The 14,742-nt window shown below is 35.1% G+C and overlaps 1 protein-coding gene across 1 annotated transcript; it reads right to left on the bottom strand.

Moving 5' to 3' along the window:
- Positions 1-6,276: 6,276 nt before the first annotated feature.
- On the bottom strand, positions 6,277-6,942 carry LOC115227263. The gene has a single exon (XM_029798147.1). The coding sequence runs from the start codon at positions 6,940-6,942 to the stop codon at positions 6,277-6,279; it is 666 nt and encodes a 221-aa protein (XP_029654007.1).
- Positions 6,943-14,742: the final 7,800 nt, after the last annotated feature.

The raw sequence follows: 14,742 nt of genomic DNA, 5'->3' as shown, positions 1-14,742 counted from the left end.
TTGATGCTTGAAATTCTTGAATACTACAAACTTACAAGCCATCCATTTGATGCCATTTTTAAGACATTTGAGTTAAAAAAGTATTCATTGATTGTAAATCCAAGTAATCGTTTTTTAGCGAACCATTCAAATATATTTCTGTCAAATAGTTGAGACTTAAACGAATCCACGACATTCAGAGCTGTCCACTTCATTGAACTGGGCACTGCATCTCACATCGTATTTACAGGTTTCGGCATATCAATATTGTTGAGTACTAATTGTAGTCTGTTTACGTACCTCTGTTTAACATTTTCAAGATTGAAACTTTCTTGTTTTTCATCCGTAAGTTTTGTTTAGTTGATTGTATGCATATAGTACGACGCGAGTGGTCACTATTTGTCTTCAGTTCCCCATATAACCACAAGTAAATGTTTATGAGCAGCTTTTTAGAGAATGGAGTCTATTTGATTGAAAATTTGTATGTAAATTCCATTTGAATCTTTTCTGATTCCAGTCCATTTCGTTTTATGTTTGCCTGAATGACAGAATGTCGTGTTATATAAGAATAGGTCTAAACAGATACAAAATTGAATCAAGACAGTTACAGGCATATTTCTCCGGTTTCCTCTATTGAATCCAATACATGTTTCCCCGGGTATGGCTTTCATAGCTTTTGCGTTCTAGTCTCTACCACTGAATCACATGTATGAAGATCTGAGAGTGTTGTCAACACTTTTGCCTATAAGTGTGGGACACTTAATTATTCACAATTTTTATATTATTGGAAGTAAATGATTGTTTCAATTATATTTTAGAATTTATGACGGTGATAAGACTATTTTATTTTGTTAAGCTAGAAAAGTGTTTATGGGTGTGTTATGGGTATGGGTGGGTGTGTTTATCGGCTTTTATAGTTTTTTATTGGATTTTGTAATATAAAATCGTAAAATAATTTTGCTACATAATTACTCCCTAAACTAATAAAATTAATAATAAACATTACTGCGAAAAGAATAATTTAAAGTTTTCACCAAAATTTTTAAAATCATTTTGAATCGAAAAAATCGTCCAATATTTCAACAACCAAATCTTGTTTTTCTGAATGAACCCAATGCCCTGCATCCTGAACAGTATGATGGACAGCATTCGGAAATAATCGGGAAATAACCTTCTCACTTTCTTCCCTGTTGATTTAAACCAATAAACACAACGTTATAAAATTAGATTTAGCCCCCCGAATAAATAACGTTGGGCCCTCAAATGTCTTATTTCCTACATTCGGAAAACCAAAAAGAATATCAAAATTCTCTATGATAGCGGGTAAGTTAAATTTCCATCCATATTTACCATCTCTGGCAAAAAGATTAGTCAATAAAAAATCCCTCATTTTTTTGGACTAAAGTAAAAAAATTAAAAGTACTGAGATTTTAGACTCTAAAGAATTATCAACCATTCTCCTGGCATCTGCCATATAAACAGACCCGTCTGGCATAATCGTCGACATCATTGCATCTGCGAGAAGAATATTTGAGTCAGAAATAGGAACATATGCAGGCGAAACATCAATTACAACCAACTTATTTAATATTGTAGGCTAATTTAGAACCATTCAAAATTACATTAAACAGCGCTGTTATCATGGCTACTTTGCCTCCCATACTATGCCCTATTAAGTTAGATGGACTCTGATTTTCTTCTTTTATGTGGTTTATGACATCTTGTGACATTGTAAGGTAATCCATTTGAGGTGAGTGGAAACTATCTCCGTGATTGCGAAGATCTATGGCGGTGGACTTTAATATTAAAAATAAATTTGTACATTATATCCACATTTTGATAACTGTTTACAAACACTTCTCCAATTTCGACGAGATCCGAACAACCCGTGGAGGACATAGAGCATGGTTCGTGATTTTTCTTTTTGCGCAATAAATTGTTCACCAATCAACTTCTGAATCATCTTTATGATTAATTTTTATTAAACTCACATGCTACAGAAAGTGAAAAATTAAAAGAATTTTAACCACAGAATAAAAAACTATTTATTTAAACATAAATATAATAATAATAAATTAACTAATATTATTTTTCTTCTCGAAAATTGACGTTTTTAAACACACCAGTAAAGTGGATAAAAATATTATTTTTTAATTAAGGTAAAAAATTATTTTAATAAGTCCAAGATTTTGAACTAATCATTTGCCGAATGGAATCATCGAGAGATCCCTTATTATTTGTTAAAATCTTTCTCGCCACATCTCTCTCCACGTCCATTTCACAGACCTTAAACTGAATCAAAAATCAGAACTATAAAATCAATATCTGCATTCTTTAATGTAATGACTTCTTTCGCTTTTGGAACTGACTGAGCAGACTTGTCGAAATTTATATTCTATGTTTAATAGTATATAATTCTTACCTTAGGAGTTTCCATATCCGCCTTATCAGAAAATTCTGTGACATTCTTTAATTTTGTTACTCCGTCGTCGTACCGAGACATTGCTCAACAAAACACTAAAGACAAAATATAATTTTATTCATTTTTAAACCAATATAATTAATAAATCATAAAAGTAAGAATATTAAAAAAACGCCACTGTCGTATTAGCCCGAACTGAAAATTTCTTTCAAACTAAATTTAGATGAACTTTTCTAGCTCGAATCCAAAACAAAGTACCTATTATTGAAAGATCATGTTTAACGTGACTAAGGTACACACTAGTAGTTTAAGCATTCCTAAAATAACTCCAATTTCTCTCGAACTACGCCTCAAATTCTCACCGAAGTCCTCCAGAGGAAAAATTAGATTTACACAAATTCGTTGACAACCTTGAAAATGGCGATTGTAAGGATGCAAATATCTAAAGTTATAAAAAAAATATTTAATTTATGTGGAAGACAAAATGAACATTAAATACGCAGAAAAAACTTACAAATTTTAAACACCAACAATCTAAGAAATCTTAATCTTATTGGATTTGCCATTAGAAAATGTCATTAAGGGCAATTCAAATTAATGTCAAATGGTAAATTTCACAAAAGCTTTAATAAATTAACATACTATTAATTATTATGACTGATTGCTTCCTCACTAGCTAAACATCTACCAAATGTAGCTATATCCAACCTGCAAAGTGTGAATACCAAACACGCCAATTAAAATGAATTAAGTAGATAGTGTCAACAAAAAATTAGAACGAAAATTTTAGGTAATGATCTTTTCCCAAACAATTTTACCAAAACTTGTATAAATTAAAAACACAATTTATTTTGAAAAGATTGTCATTTTTTTCTGCCCTTCTTAACGCTCTGAGAGAATTAAAATAATATCAAACTTTGCGTCGTGCCAAAATCTTATGTTTAACCATTCCAAAATTCTTCATTTTTTTCTTTTCTCGATTAGTAGCCCGAAAAGACTTTTTGGTGGACTTTTTCCCATTCCTCTTACGTCTCGCTCCCTTCCTTTCCTAGACACTCGTTTACATACTCCCTCACCTTATTCTCCTCCATTCTCTCCTCACGAGTCTTCTTGATGCTCTTGTGAAGATGTGTCAAGTCAGAATACGACACTAAGTCAGCCGGACCACTGTCTTCACTGTCCGAACTAGAAACATCTTCTGCGACTTCCACGTCTTCCAAATCATTTCCCGCCCGGTACTTCCTCAGTAACCTCAAATCATCTTCTCCAAATACACGTGTTCTACTAGCAATTCTTGCCTGCTCTTCTTTATCCCCATCCTGGATTTTATTGAACAATTCTAACTGTTAGGTTTATTTTCCCGCCTTCTTCCAACGGAATAACCTCAGCACCAGGAACATAATCAAGAATAGTATTCCCCAACTCCAAAACTGCCTTTTTGCCTGAAATTGGTTTCCCCTAAGTTGGTCATCTCCATGCTAGCTAACTCTGTCTTTGCGATGCAGTAGCTTTGGGTTGACTGTCCGGAATAGAGTTATGAGGGATTTCGCGGACATGGAGGCGGCTGGAATAGTACACAGCAAAATACATTTGTGTTTGTAGTTCCTATAGTTGACCAAATCTCTGAGAAGGTCCTCGGTCATAGCATGAGGACACCGACAAGAGATTTCTCTTACTGTGTTTAAACTTGAAATATTTAAAGACGGAATACCCTATTGCGATGGCTTCCCCAGAATTTGCATCAGTTATAAAATGATCGGCAATAGTTCTCATCAATATTTCCACAATCTATTTATTTTAAATTATATATATTTATAAATATATTTTAATAAATTTATTTACTGTTGGATCGACGTGGTGGTGCACTGCTTGTGCTGCATAAAGTAACATCTTTGTTACTTCTAAAACTCGTAAACAAATAGAACCTCTATTTTGCGGCCTTAAATAACGCCCAATGAAGGGATAGAACTGATTAACAACCAACTATAAAGTATAGACTAATTAACAGTACCTCATGTATACCAATAAGTCGAGAAACCAAATTCATCAACATAAGTCTCATTTGGAATCGAGATTTACTAGCTTCAAGACGCTTATAAAGCTTTGATGCGAATTTCTGTGGGTCATAAATATTGTAGAGTGGCTCGTAGCCCATATACTTCTTCTGGGTGTTATTTCGCTCAAAATTAGTTTCGATTTGTCTAATTCTCCTTTCCATTATTCGTTTCCTTCCAGCAGTCTTCTTGCCAACTCTGTGAGCTAATTTTACAGCCTTAATGGATGATTTCTATCACGTGACTAATCAAATAACTAACCTGGTCTTCCTCATCTACTAGCCCACATTCCTTTGTAGTTCCGAGGAAAAATGCAATAGCGATTATTGACAGAGCTTCTGAGTCAGAGAAACACATCCCTGCCACTGCGTTAATTGCCTTGTCGTCCTTCCAATAACCACGTCTGCATAACTCGGTTGAAAGTCTCTACAAAATGTAAAATAGACAATTACCAATGCCAGTCGAGCGTCGCCTTCATTTCCTGTTAATTTGTTTAAAACAAAATTTCGAAGTTCTTTTCCTTCGTTTGACTCGAGAGGACGTTGAATAGCGCAAAGAATAAATGAGAATATAAGCTTTCGGAGAGGTCGATCATCACAGTGATGTAATTGGAAGAATTCTTCTACAAGAAAAGATGCACTGCAACATCTTTTATTGCGTAGTATAATCAGAGCTTTGCACAACCCCTAGCAATAAACAGAGTACTAAACCAGTCGAACATCTGGTCGTAGGACTGTTGACAGTTCTTTTAAAACTGAGAGTACTTCCCTGGGGAATTCTGTTGTTTTTTGAGGGTAGAGATGGGCTACCTGATTAATTGGATTATTTAATTATACGTGGGATACAAATGCGACTAAAGAAAGAAATTTTTGAGCGTTGTGTGATGGATTGTTTATAAATATTTTAAGACATGAATGGTAATGTTGATATTGTACTGAAAACTTGAAATTAATAAATTATTTTACTTCGTCAATGTAAGAGGAAGGATCGCGTTTAATGTAGTCTTGAAGCTTTGGAAGACTTATATCTAGTTTGTATTCACAAGTCTCCATCATTTGTACTGTATTCACAATACAGTCTTAAATTCAAAATTAAAACGTGCTATTTAATTAATAATTATTTTAAATACCAATCTTTTAAAATTTAATTAATAAATATTTTATTAGTTTTGTTTTAATTAATTAGAGAAGCAACAGAAGAATCTCTAGTTTTTCTAAATAGATTTTTTAATAATTTTAATAAAATGAGCTTATAAAATGGACTTTCATTGATCCCTTAAAATGTAGCCACAATAAAAACAAGGCTATGCCTATTTACCCACTAAATGTGGTTGTATGTTTTACAATAATTACACACTGAGGAATATTGATGTCATAAAGTCTCTTTACCCCAAGCTGCGAGAATGTCTCCCAGAATCAGTTTTTTTAATTTAATCATCGAGAGGCGCTGGACGGCATTTTCTGAAAACTTTACAGAACCAAAAAAGAGGAAGATATGGAAAATGAGTATGTGAAGTACCGTTCCTTGTTATTTCAAAGACGGTAAATCTTAGAAAACATCCGAAATATTGTTTAGTATCATAATTTTTTCCGCAGTTATTTATCAATTTTATTTAACAAAAATTAAACGAAAATTAAAAATTAATTGATATTCTCTCTTCTCTTAGGGGAACTACTCCGTTGACCGGTCATGTCTTGACACCTCTCCTCTTCGTATTGCAGTAAGAAAGCAGACTCTCTGGCAAGTCAACTGACACTCCCAGTTCTTCTCCTCTAGCGATAAGACTATCCGTTTCCTTCTCAATTTGGTAGTTGTCGACCTTCATGCCATGTTGTATTCAACGACCATGCTCTCCAGGGTTTTCTTGATTGTCACTGATTGAATGTACGCCTTAGTCGGGACCTCTATATTCAACTTTTTCATGTAGGACTTATAGAACTTGGTCACTACCCCATCCCATGTCAATACGACAGGGACTATCGTGACTTTTGCCTTGTGAATCTGTGCCAATTCTCCAGCAAGTAGATCATACTTGTGGAGTTTCTCTACTTCGACTTGCTTTAACCTGTCCTGGGATGTGACCCCGACTTCGATTATCGTTATCTCATTTTTCATTTTATCAAGCACGAAAATGTCTGGCTTGTTGTTTTTAACTTCAATGTCGGTCTGCAACGTCATGTCTACTCGTATTTCAACACGACTATTTTCCACGACCGACTGGACTGAGTGTGCTTTCAATTTCTTGCATTTCTTTATTCCGTACTGACGACAGACGTGTAGATGTATGCATCTGACAATTTCATTGTGTCTTCGCATGTATGACCCGTGAAGCATTCTGCTACATCGAGTAGCTAGGTGATCCACGGTTTTTCTTGCCGAGCCGCAATGGTTACAATTAGGCTTTGCCTCTCCGAAAAACAAATTGCGATCCTGGGCCAAGCAATATAGTGCCTCGGCCTTTGGCCATTGTTCCCATTGGCTAGCCATACATTGGACTCCACGATATCAGCACTCGGTTCCTGAATGCATTTAAACAGCGTTGAATGTATCATCTTAGATTTAATGGTGTCCATTAGTCTTTTCTTCTGGCACTCCTTAATAAGGTTTACATCCAATTTTGATTGGTCTTCCAGATTGTACTTGAGAGCGAGAAATCTTGCAATCGTGGTCATATGTGTTTTCTTTTCTTTTCTCTCAAGACCCCAAGATTCCTGCTCTTCTGAGGCACAACGAGGCTTTTCTTTCAAGGTCGGAGAGAAATTGGAGCAGGATGCATTCGCTCTTATTGGAAATTGAGATTAAGCCTCTTCCAAAACCATTTCTGCCGAGATATAATCTTTCTTTATTAGCGGGCTTCAGATGGATTCGTAAAGTAGTTAGAATGCGACGAATTACCAGATCAATGGCATCAAACTCACTCGGTTCAATGTCGATCAATCCGATATAGTAGTTGTAGAGAGAGAGTGCATATTCGTTTATCGCTTTAAAGAGGTTTACTGCACTTAACTTTGTTTTTGCAAGACTCTCGATTCTCTCTTTCACGTTTCGAGCAATTGTTTTCATTACCTCGATTTTCTTGACATCACTTCCTCTATCCTCCAAGACTCCCAGGTATCGATACCCAGCACACCCATCCAGACATTTGTATCTTTCACATAGTCCAGGTTAGTCGCAGACTTTTCCGAGTTCCTCTTGAGGCCAACGGCATCAAAATATTCATCGACATCTTCCATCATTTTTAGAACGGTTCTTCTTTCTCAGCAATTATTTTCAGGTCGTCAATAAACAACAAATGGTTTGTTGAATATGAAACCGTGAACGGGTCATTTTGACCTATACGCACCTTCGGGAACTTCATATTCAAGCTCCTACTTAACGGATCCATTACCAGAGTGAAGAGTTGTGGAGAGAGTGAGTCTCCTTGTAAGATTCCTCTTTCCAATTTTACGGTTCCAATTCTCTTATTGTTAAGTGTCAAAATGACATTCCAATTTTTGATTAAAGTTTTCACAAAATTTGTGATCCAATTCGGAATTCCAGACTGATCAAGCACTTGACATAAGAATTCATGATTGACAGAATCAAATGCCTTTCTGACATCGATCCACGTTGCAAATAAGTTATTTCCATACTCACTATTGACCACTGGTTTATTAGTGCTTGTTCCTTTGCGCCTTGGCATTGCCTTCTAGCTCCCAGCTGATTATCCGAGATAAGGTTAAACGCTTCGATATAGTCTGTAAGCTTTGTATTCACACATTTAGTGACAAGTTTGTACAATATAGGCATGCAGGTAATCGGCCTTAAGTCATTTGGGGAATGGCACTTTTCATTTTTTGGAATGAGGTATGTTACTCCTGTGTAAAACCACTCAGCAGGGGAATAGCCTCCGTTCACAATTTTAAGGATCTCATCGCACAAATGGCCATGAAGAGCTTCGAACTTTTTGATAAAAAATCCATAAACTCCGTCACAACCCGCGGCTTTCCAATTGGGTACACACTGGATAACATTCTTGATAAAATCAGTTTTCACGTCACTTGGAAGCTGTTCAGCTCCAGTAATATGCTTACCAACAATAGCTTTAGGAGCACGGTTCTCCTCTTCTTCCATACGCCCTTCCAGAAAGATAGACACTTATCTTCTGGGACTTGACAATCCGAATCTTTGTTTTCACAGTTCAGTCTTCGATAGAATCTTCTCCTGTTTAGTTCAAAACAGAAATTATCTTGTCTAAACGACTTTCTGGAGCGATAGGTTGAGATTTTTTTCTCCATAATTTTGACTCTATCTTCAATAAGACTAGATACGCGTGCCAGCTCTCCCTTTCTGGATTTTTGTGTATCCAAACGAGCATAAAATGTTCAGTGTCTTCTCTTTTTCGTCTTTAGATTGCTGGCCATTAAACTTATTAACGAAAGTTAGATTTTCTCTAAGTTTGGAAATCTTTCTTTCCGTATCCTCAAGCCATGTGCTTTTTGTTAGGGGGTGCCTCGTAATGTTTTCATATGAGCATTGCCCGGCATAAATTATATCCGTGATTTCATTTATGCTTGCAGGCGGAGAAGATAATATATAGTTCGAAATCACAGCATTAATTGCGACAAGAACATCAGTCTTTAGCAATTTATACGGAATCTTCTTTGTGGGCATTCTCGCATTTCGTGGGATTGACTTAAGTTCCTGAATTTGGAGATTAAACTCTTCCTTGCATTTACCATAAATGGAGATTTCTGTCTTTGGCAATAAGTAATCTGAGGTATCCACATTATTTCGACTGCCACAGCCATTAGAGCAGGGCTTTACATTCAGTAAGTTTTTCACATCAGAGACACTCTTTTGAGTGAGAAAGCGGACGTTGAAACATTCGGCAATAAGTCTCCATCCTCCACGAGGAATTCTGCCAAATCGTCTCTTCGCTGACTCCACAACACCAGAAATCCATTTGACTTTGTCGTTAGAGTGTTCCTCACCGATCACCGATTTAAGAGGGATTAGATGGGGTGAGACATGTTCGGTAGGAGAGTTTCCACAAATTTCATGGGGATCATGTAGCCCCGAAGACTTGCTTCTTACCAATAGTTGTTGGTTATCTCTAATATCTTTTGTAAGAGAGCCCTCAGGATTTGCTTGCAGACTGGTGAAAACAGACATACACGACACCACAAGAAATTTTCAAGTGTTCGCTATTTTTTTCCCGCAGTTATATAGGTTAATTATATGAATATTTAAGAGACATGCCTCCATTTTATTTCTGTACGTTTCAATTTCTAAAAAATTATAAATCTTAATAATAAAATGGTATGGTGTGTGTCTGTCTGTGTGTCTGTCTGTCTGTCTGTGCACACCCACATTCAAATTGTTACAAACCAGATCAAATTGTCAAAACCTTCCCTTTTGTAGTTATTCGATAATGAGGCACAATAAAAGGTTGATATCCTCTAAGAACCTTCCTGTCAAAAAATTTTAATAAGAAAGAATATCCTCGATGATGAGGCCCCCAAAACCTTCAAGTCAATTTTCTGCGTTTTTGTTAAAATGAACAACAAGAAAGTCCTCGACTCACATGATGTGGTCCCCCAAAACCTTCAAGCCAAAAAATTAAAAAAATATTTTCTGCGTTTTTGTTAAAATGAACACAACAAGAAAGTCCTCGACTCACATGATGTGGTCCCCCAAACCTTCAAGCCAAAAAATTAAAAAAAATTATTTTCTGCGTTTTTGTTAAAATGAACAACAAGAAAGTCCTCGACTCACATGATCTGGTCCCCCAAAACCTTCAAGCCAAAAAATAAAAAAAAATTATTTTCTGCGTTTTTGTTAAAATGAACAACAAGAAAGTCCTCGACTCACATGATGTGGTCCCCCAAAACCTTCAAGCCAAAAAATTAAAAAAAATTATTTCTGCGTTTTTGAAAATGAACAACAAGAAAGAACGTCCTCGACTCACATGATGTGGTCCCCCAAAACCTTCAAGCTAAAAAATTTAAAAAATTATTTTCTGCGTTTTTGTTAAAATGACCAACAAGAAAGTCCTCGACTCACATGATGTGGTCCCCCAAAACCTTCAAGCCAAAAAATTAAAAAAAATTATTTTCTGCGTTTTTGTTAAAATGAACAACAAGAAAGTCCTCGACTCACATGATGTGGTCCCCCAAAACCTTCAAGCCAAAAAATTAAAAAAAATTATTTTCTGCGTTTTTGTTAAAATGAACAACAAGAAAGTCCTCGACTCACATGATCTGGTCCCCCAAAACCTTCAAGCCAAAAAATTAAAAAAAATTATTTTCTGCGTTTTTGTTAAAATGAACAACAAGAAAGTCCTCGACTCACATGATGTGGTCCCCCAAAACCTTCAAGCCAAAAAATAAAAAAAAATTATTTTCTGCGTTTTGTTAAAATGAACAACAAGAAAGTCCTCGACTCACATGATGTGGTCCCCAAAACCTTCAAGCTAAAAAATTAAAAAAATTATTTTCTGCGTTTTTGTTAAAATGACCAACAAGAAAGTCCTCGACTCACATGATGTGGTCCCCCAAAACCTTCAAGCCAAAAAATTAAAAAAATTATTTTCTGCGTTTTTGTTAAATGAACAACAAGAAAGTCCTCGACTCACATGATGTGGTCCCCCAAAACCTTCAAGCTAAAAAATTAAAAAAAATTATTTCTGCGTTTTTGTTAAAATGAACAACAAGAAAGTCCTCGACTCACATGATGTGGTCCCCCAAAACCTTCAAGCCAAAAATTAAAAAAAATTATTTTCTGCGTTTTTGTTAAAATGAACAACAAGAAAGTCCTCGACTCACATGATGTGGTCCCCCAAAACCTTCAAGCTAAAAAATTAAAAAAAATTATTTTCTGCGTTTTTGTTAAAATGAACAACAAGAAAGTCCTCGACTCACATGATGTGGTCCCCCAAACCTTCAAGGTAAAAATTTAAAAAATATTTTCTGCGTTTTTGTTAAAATAAACAACAAGAAAGTCCTCGACTCACATGATGTGGTCCCCAAAACCTTCAAGCCAAAAAATTAAAAAAAATTATTTTCTGCGTTTTTGTTAAAATGAACAACAAGAAAGTCCTCGACTCACATGATGTGGTCCCCCAAAACCTTCAAGCTAAAAAATTAAAAAAATTATTTTCTGCGTTTTTGTTAAAATGAACAACAAGAAAGTCCTCGACTCACATGATGTGGTCCCCCAAAACCTTCAAGCCAAAAAATTAAAAAAAATTATTTTCTGCGTTTTTGTAAAATGAACAACAAGAAAGTCCTCGACTCACATGATGTGGTCCCCCAAAACCTTCAAGCTAAAAAATTAAAAAAAATTATTTTCTGCGTTTTGTTAAAATGAACAACAAGAAAGTCCTCGACTCAAATGATGTGGTCCCCCAAAACCTTCAAGCCAAAAAATTAAAAAAAATTATTTTCTGCGTTTTTGTTAAATGAACAACAAGAAAGTCCTCGACTCACATGATGTGGTCCCCCAAAACTTCAAGCTAAAAAATTAAAAAAATTATTTTCTGCGTTTTTGTTAAAATGAACAACAAGAAAGTCCTCGACTCACATGATGTGGTCCCCCAAAACCTTCAAGGTAAAAAATTAAAAAAATTATTTCTGCGTTTTTGTTAAAATGAACAACAAGAAAGTCCTCGACTCACATGATGTGGTCCCCCAAAACCTTCAAGGTAAAAAATTAAAAAAATTATTTTCTGCGTTTTTGTTAAAATGAACAACAAGAAAGTCCTCGACTCACATGATGTGGTCCCCCAAAACTTTCAAGCCAAAAATTAAAAAAATTATTTTCTGCGTTTTTGTTAAAATAAACAACAAGAAAGTCCTCGACTCACATGATGTGGTCCCCCAAAACCTTCAAGCCAAAAAATTAAAAAAAATTATTTTCTGCGTTTTTGTTAAATGAACAACAAGAAAGTCCTCGACTCACATGATGTGGTCCCTCAAAACTTCAAGCCAAAAAATTAAAAAAAATTATTTTCTGCGTTTTTGTTAAAATGAACAACAAGAAAGTCCTCGACTCACATGATGTGGTCCCTCAAAACCTTCAAGCCAAAAAATTAAAAAAAATTATTTTCTGCGTTTTTGTTAAATGAACAACAAGAAAGTCCTCGACTCACATGATGTGGTCCCCCAAAACCTTCAAGCCCAAAAATTAAAAAAAATATTTTCTGCGTTTTTGTTAAAATGAACGACAAGAAAGTCCTCGACTCACATGATGAGGTCCTCCACAACCTTCAAGCCTCGTGAGGCCATTAATTAGCTTAGCTATCTTTTTCGATGACATAAATTCTTTTTTGTTAAATTTTCGTTAAAAAAATAAAATAAAAGCTCTAATTGTTATCGACCATGAATAGACTGTGCAATTATCAGATTTTGAAAACCACTAAAAAGGAAAAAGCAAAAATTATTAGAGATTTACATAATTGATCTTTTTAACTGCCGAAACTGACAAATTCGATTATGCTACTGTTTAGATTTCTTAAAAGATAGAGGCAAATAAAATTTAAATTAGTCATGTAAATTTCAATTTGCCTATATTTAAATCTCCTTGATTTAACAGGCTTTAATTTTTTTCCTTATAATACTACAAAGATGAAGCTGATGATTATCATTTTCTTTACCGAAACAGACAAGTTCGATTATGCTAAAGTTTCAATTCCTTTAAACATAGAGGCAATTAAGTATAATGGCTTTGATTGGATAATACACTTTACATAAATTTCACTAAATAAATTTACGTAGAAAATTTAATATAAATTACTGATTCGCGTTTACAAAATCATAAGAATGTCCTATAAAGAGAGATCTGAGAATGTTAACAAACAAGAGAATATGAACCATATAACAAAAAAAGAGAAACGAGGGAAGATGTGCTTAAATGGTGAGGGAACTTAGACAACAGCTGAACAAGGTCAGGACTGCTGTTAGACTCAACTACGGGTAATAGAATTATGCATTCTAGGTTAATTGTTTGGGATGAATGTACGATGGCTCATAAAGGCGCATTCAAGCAGTTGACCGAACATATAGAGATATCAAGAATTGTAGCGACCATTTGTTTGGGGGAGCATTAGTTGTATTGGCAGGTGATTTTAGACAGACGCTGCCAATTATTCAAAGAGGGACGCCTGCGGATGAATTGAATGCCTGCCTCAAATCGTCATATTTGTGGACACACGTGAAAAAGGTAAGCTTAGATGTAAATGTACATGCACATTTACAAGGCGTTAATAGCATATTCCCACAAATCCTTCTAGATATTGGAAATGGGGCAATCACTTCAGAAATGCACGACCAGAAAATTAGGCTACCGGAAGAATTATGTATTTTCGTAGAAACAGCAGAAGAATTATTGAATGCCGTCTATTCCGAACTATCTGAACACTACGTGAATTTCGACTGGCTGCGTGAACGAGCTATATTAGCTCCACTTAATGATGAGGTAATTAATATAAATTTAGATTTATTAATGAAAATCCCTGGCAGAGAGAAAGAATATATAAATCGGTCGACGTTATTATGGACCATGAAAGGGCCTGCGATAGATTTAAGAGACTACAATTTCCGCTGAAGATAAGTTTTGCTATGACAATAAACAAGGCCAGGGACAGTCTTTAAAGGTAGTAGGCTTATTTTTAGAGAACGAGTGCTTTTCACATGGCCAGCTGTATGTGGGGTGCTCAAGGGTAGGTAGAAGAAAATTTATTTATATTTGCCAAGGATGGACGGACTGCAAACATCGTTTATCCACAGGCCTTAGAATAAGGTTATATCAAAGCAGGTCGCATTTATATATCTACATAAATTTATAGTTATTTAAGGAAACTGCGAGCGTAGCGAGCAGGGCCTCCGCAGGAGCTAGCTCGCAGTGAGCGAAGCGAACTGCTGAGCTAGTATAAAAATAATAACTCATTCAATGACTAAAACATTGATTTTTGTTAAATGGTAATTGATTGACAGGAATAGATGTATTAATTTATACAATTCTTATAATTAACAAATTAAATAATCTTGTCATTTTTATTGATATATCTTCTATTCGCACAGTGATTCAGGTAAACAAGCCACCCTCTTTCTTTTGGTGGCAGACACACTTATTTCGTAATAAATCATTTTTATTATTTTGACTAGTTCAAGTGTCCTTTCCCATGGTTTCTATAAGACAATCATGCTCTCAAGGTTTTTCTTTATAGTAAGTGATCTCACTGATGCTAAGCTAAGCTAACGTGATATTGTAAAAATTTTGGAGTTACAAGCCCATCCCATATTTATA

This window comes from Octopus sinensis, unplaced genomic scaffold, assembly GCF_006345805.1.
Source record: "Octopus sinensis unplaced genomic scaffold, ASM634580v1 Contig02485, whole genome shotgun sequence".
Taxonomy (NCBI): Eukaryota; Metazoa; Mollusca; class Cephalopoda; order Octopoda; family Octopodidae; genus Octopus; species Octopus sinensis.
This window is presented reverse-complemented; position numbering and strand designations above follow the sequence as displayed.

Excerpts from the sequence above, each read along its gene's own strand:
- LOC115227263 (XM_029798147.1), bottom strand. The coding sequence starts at position 6,942 with ATGGCTAGCCAATGGGAACAATGGCCAAAGGCCGAGGCACTATATTGC.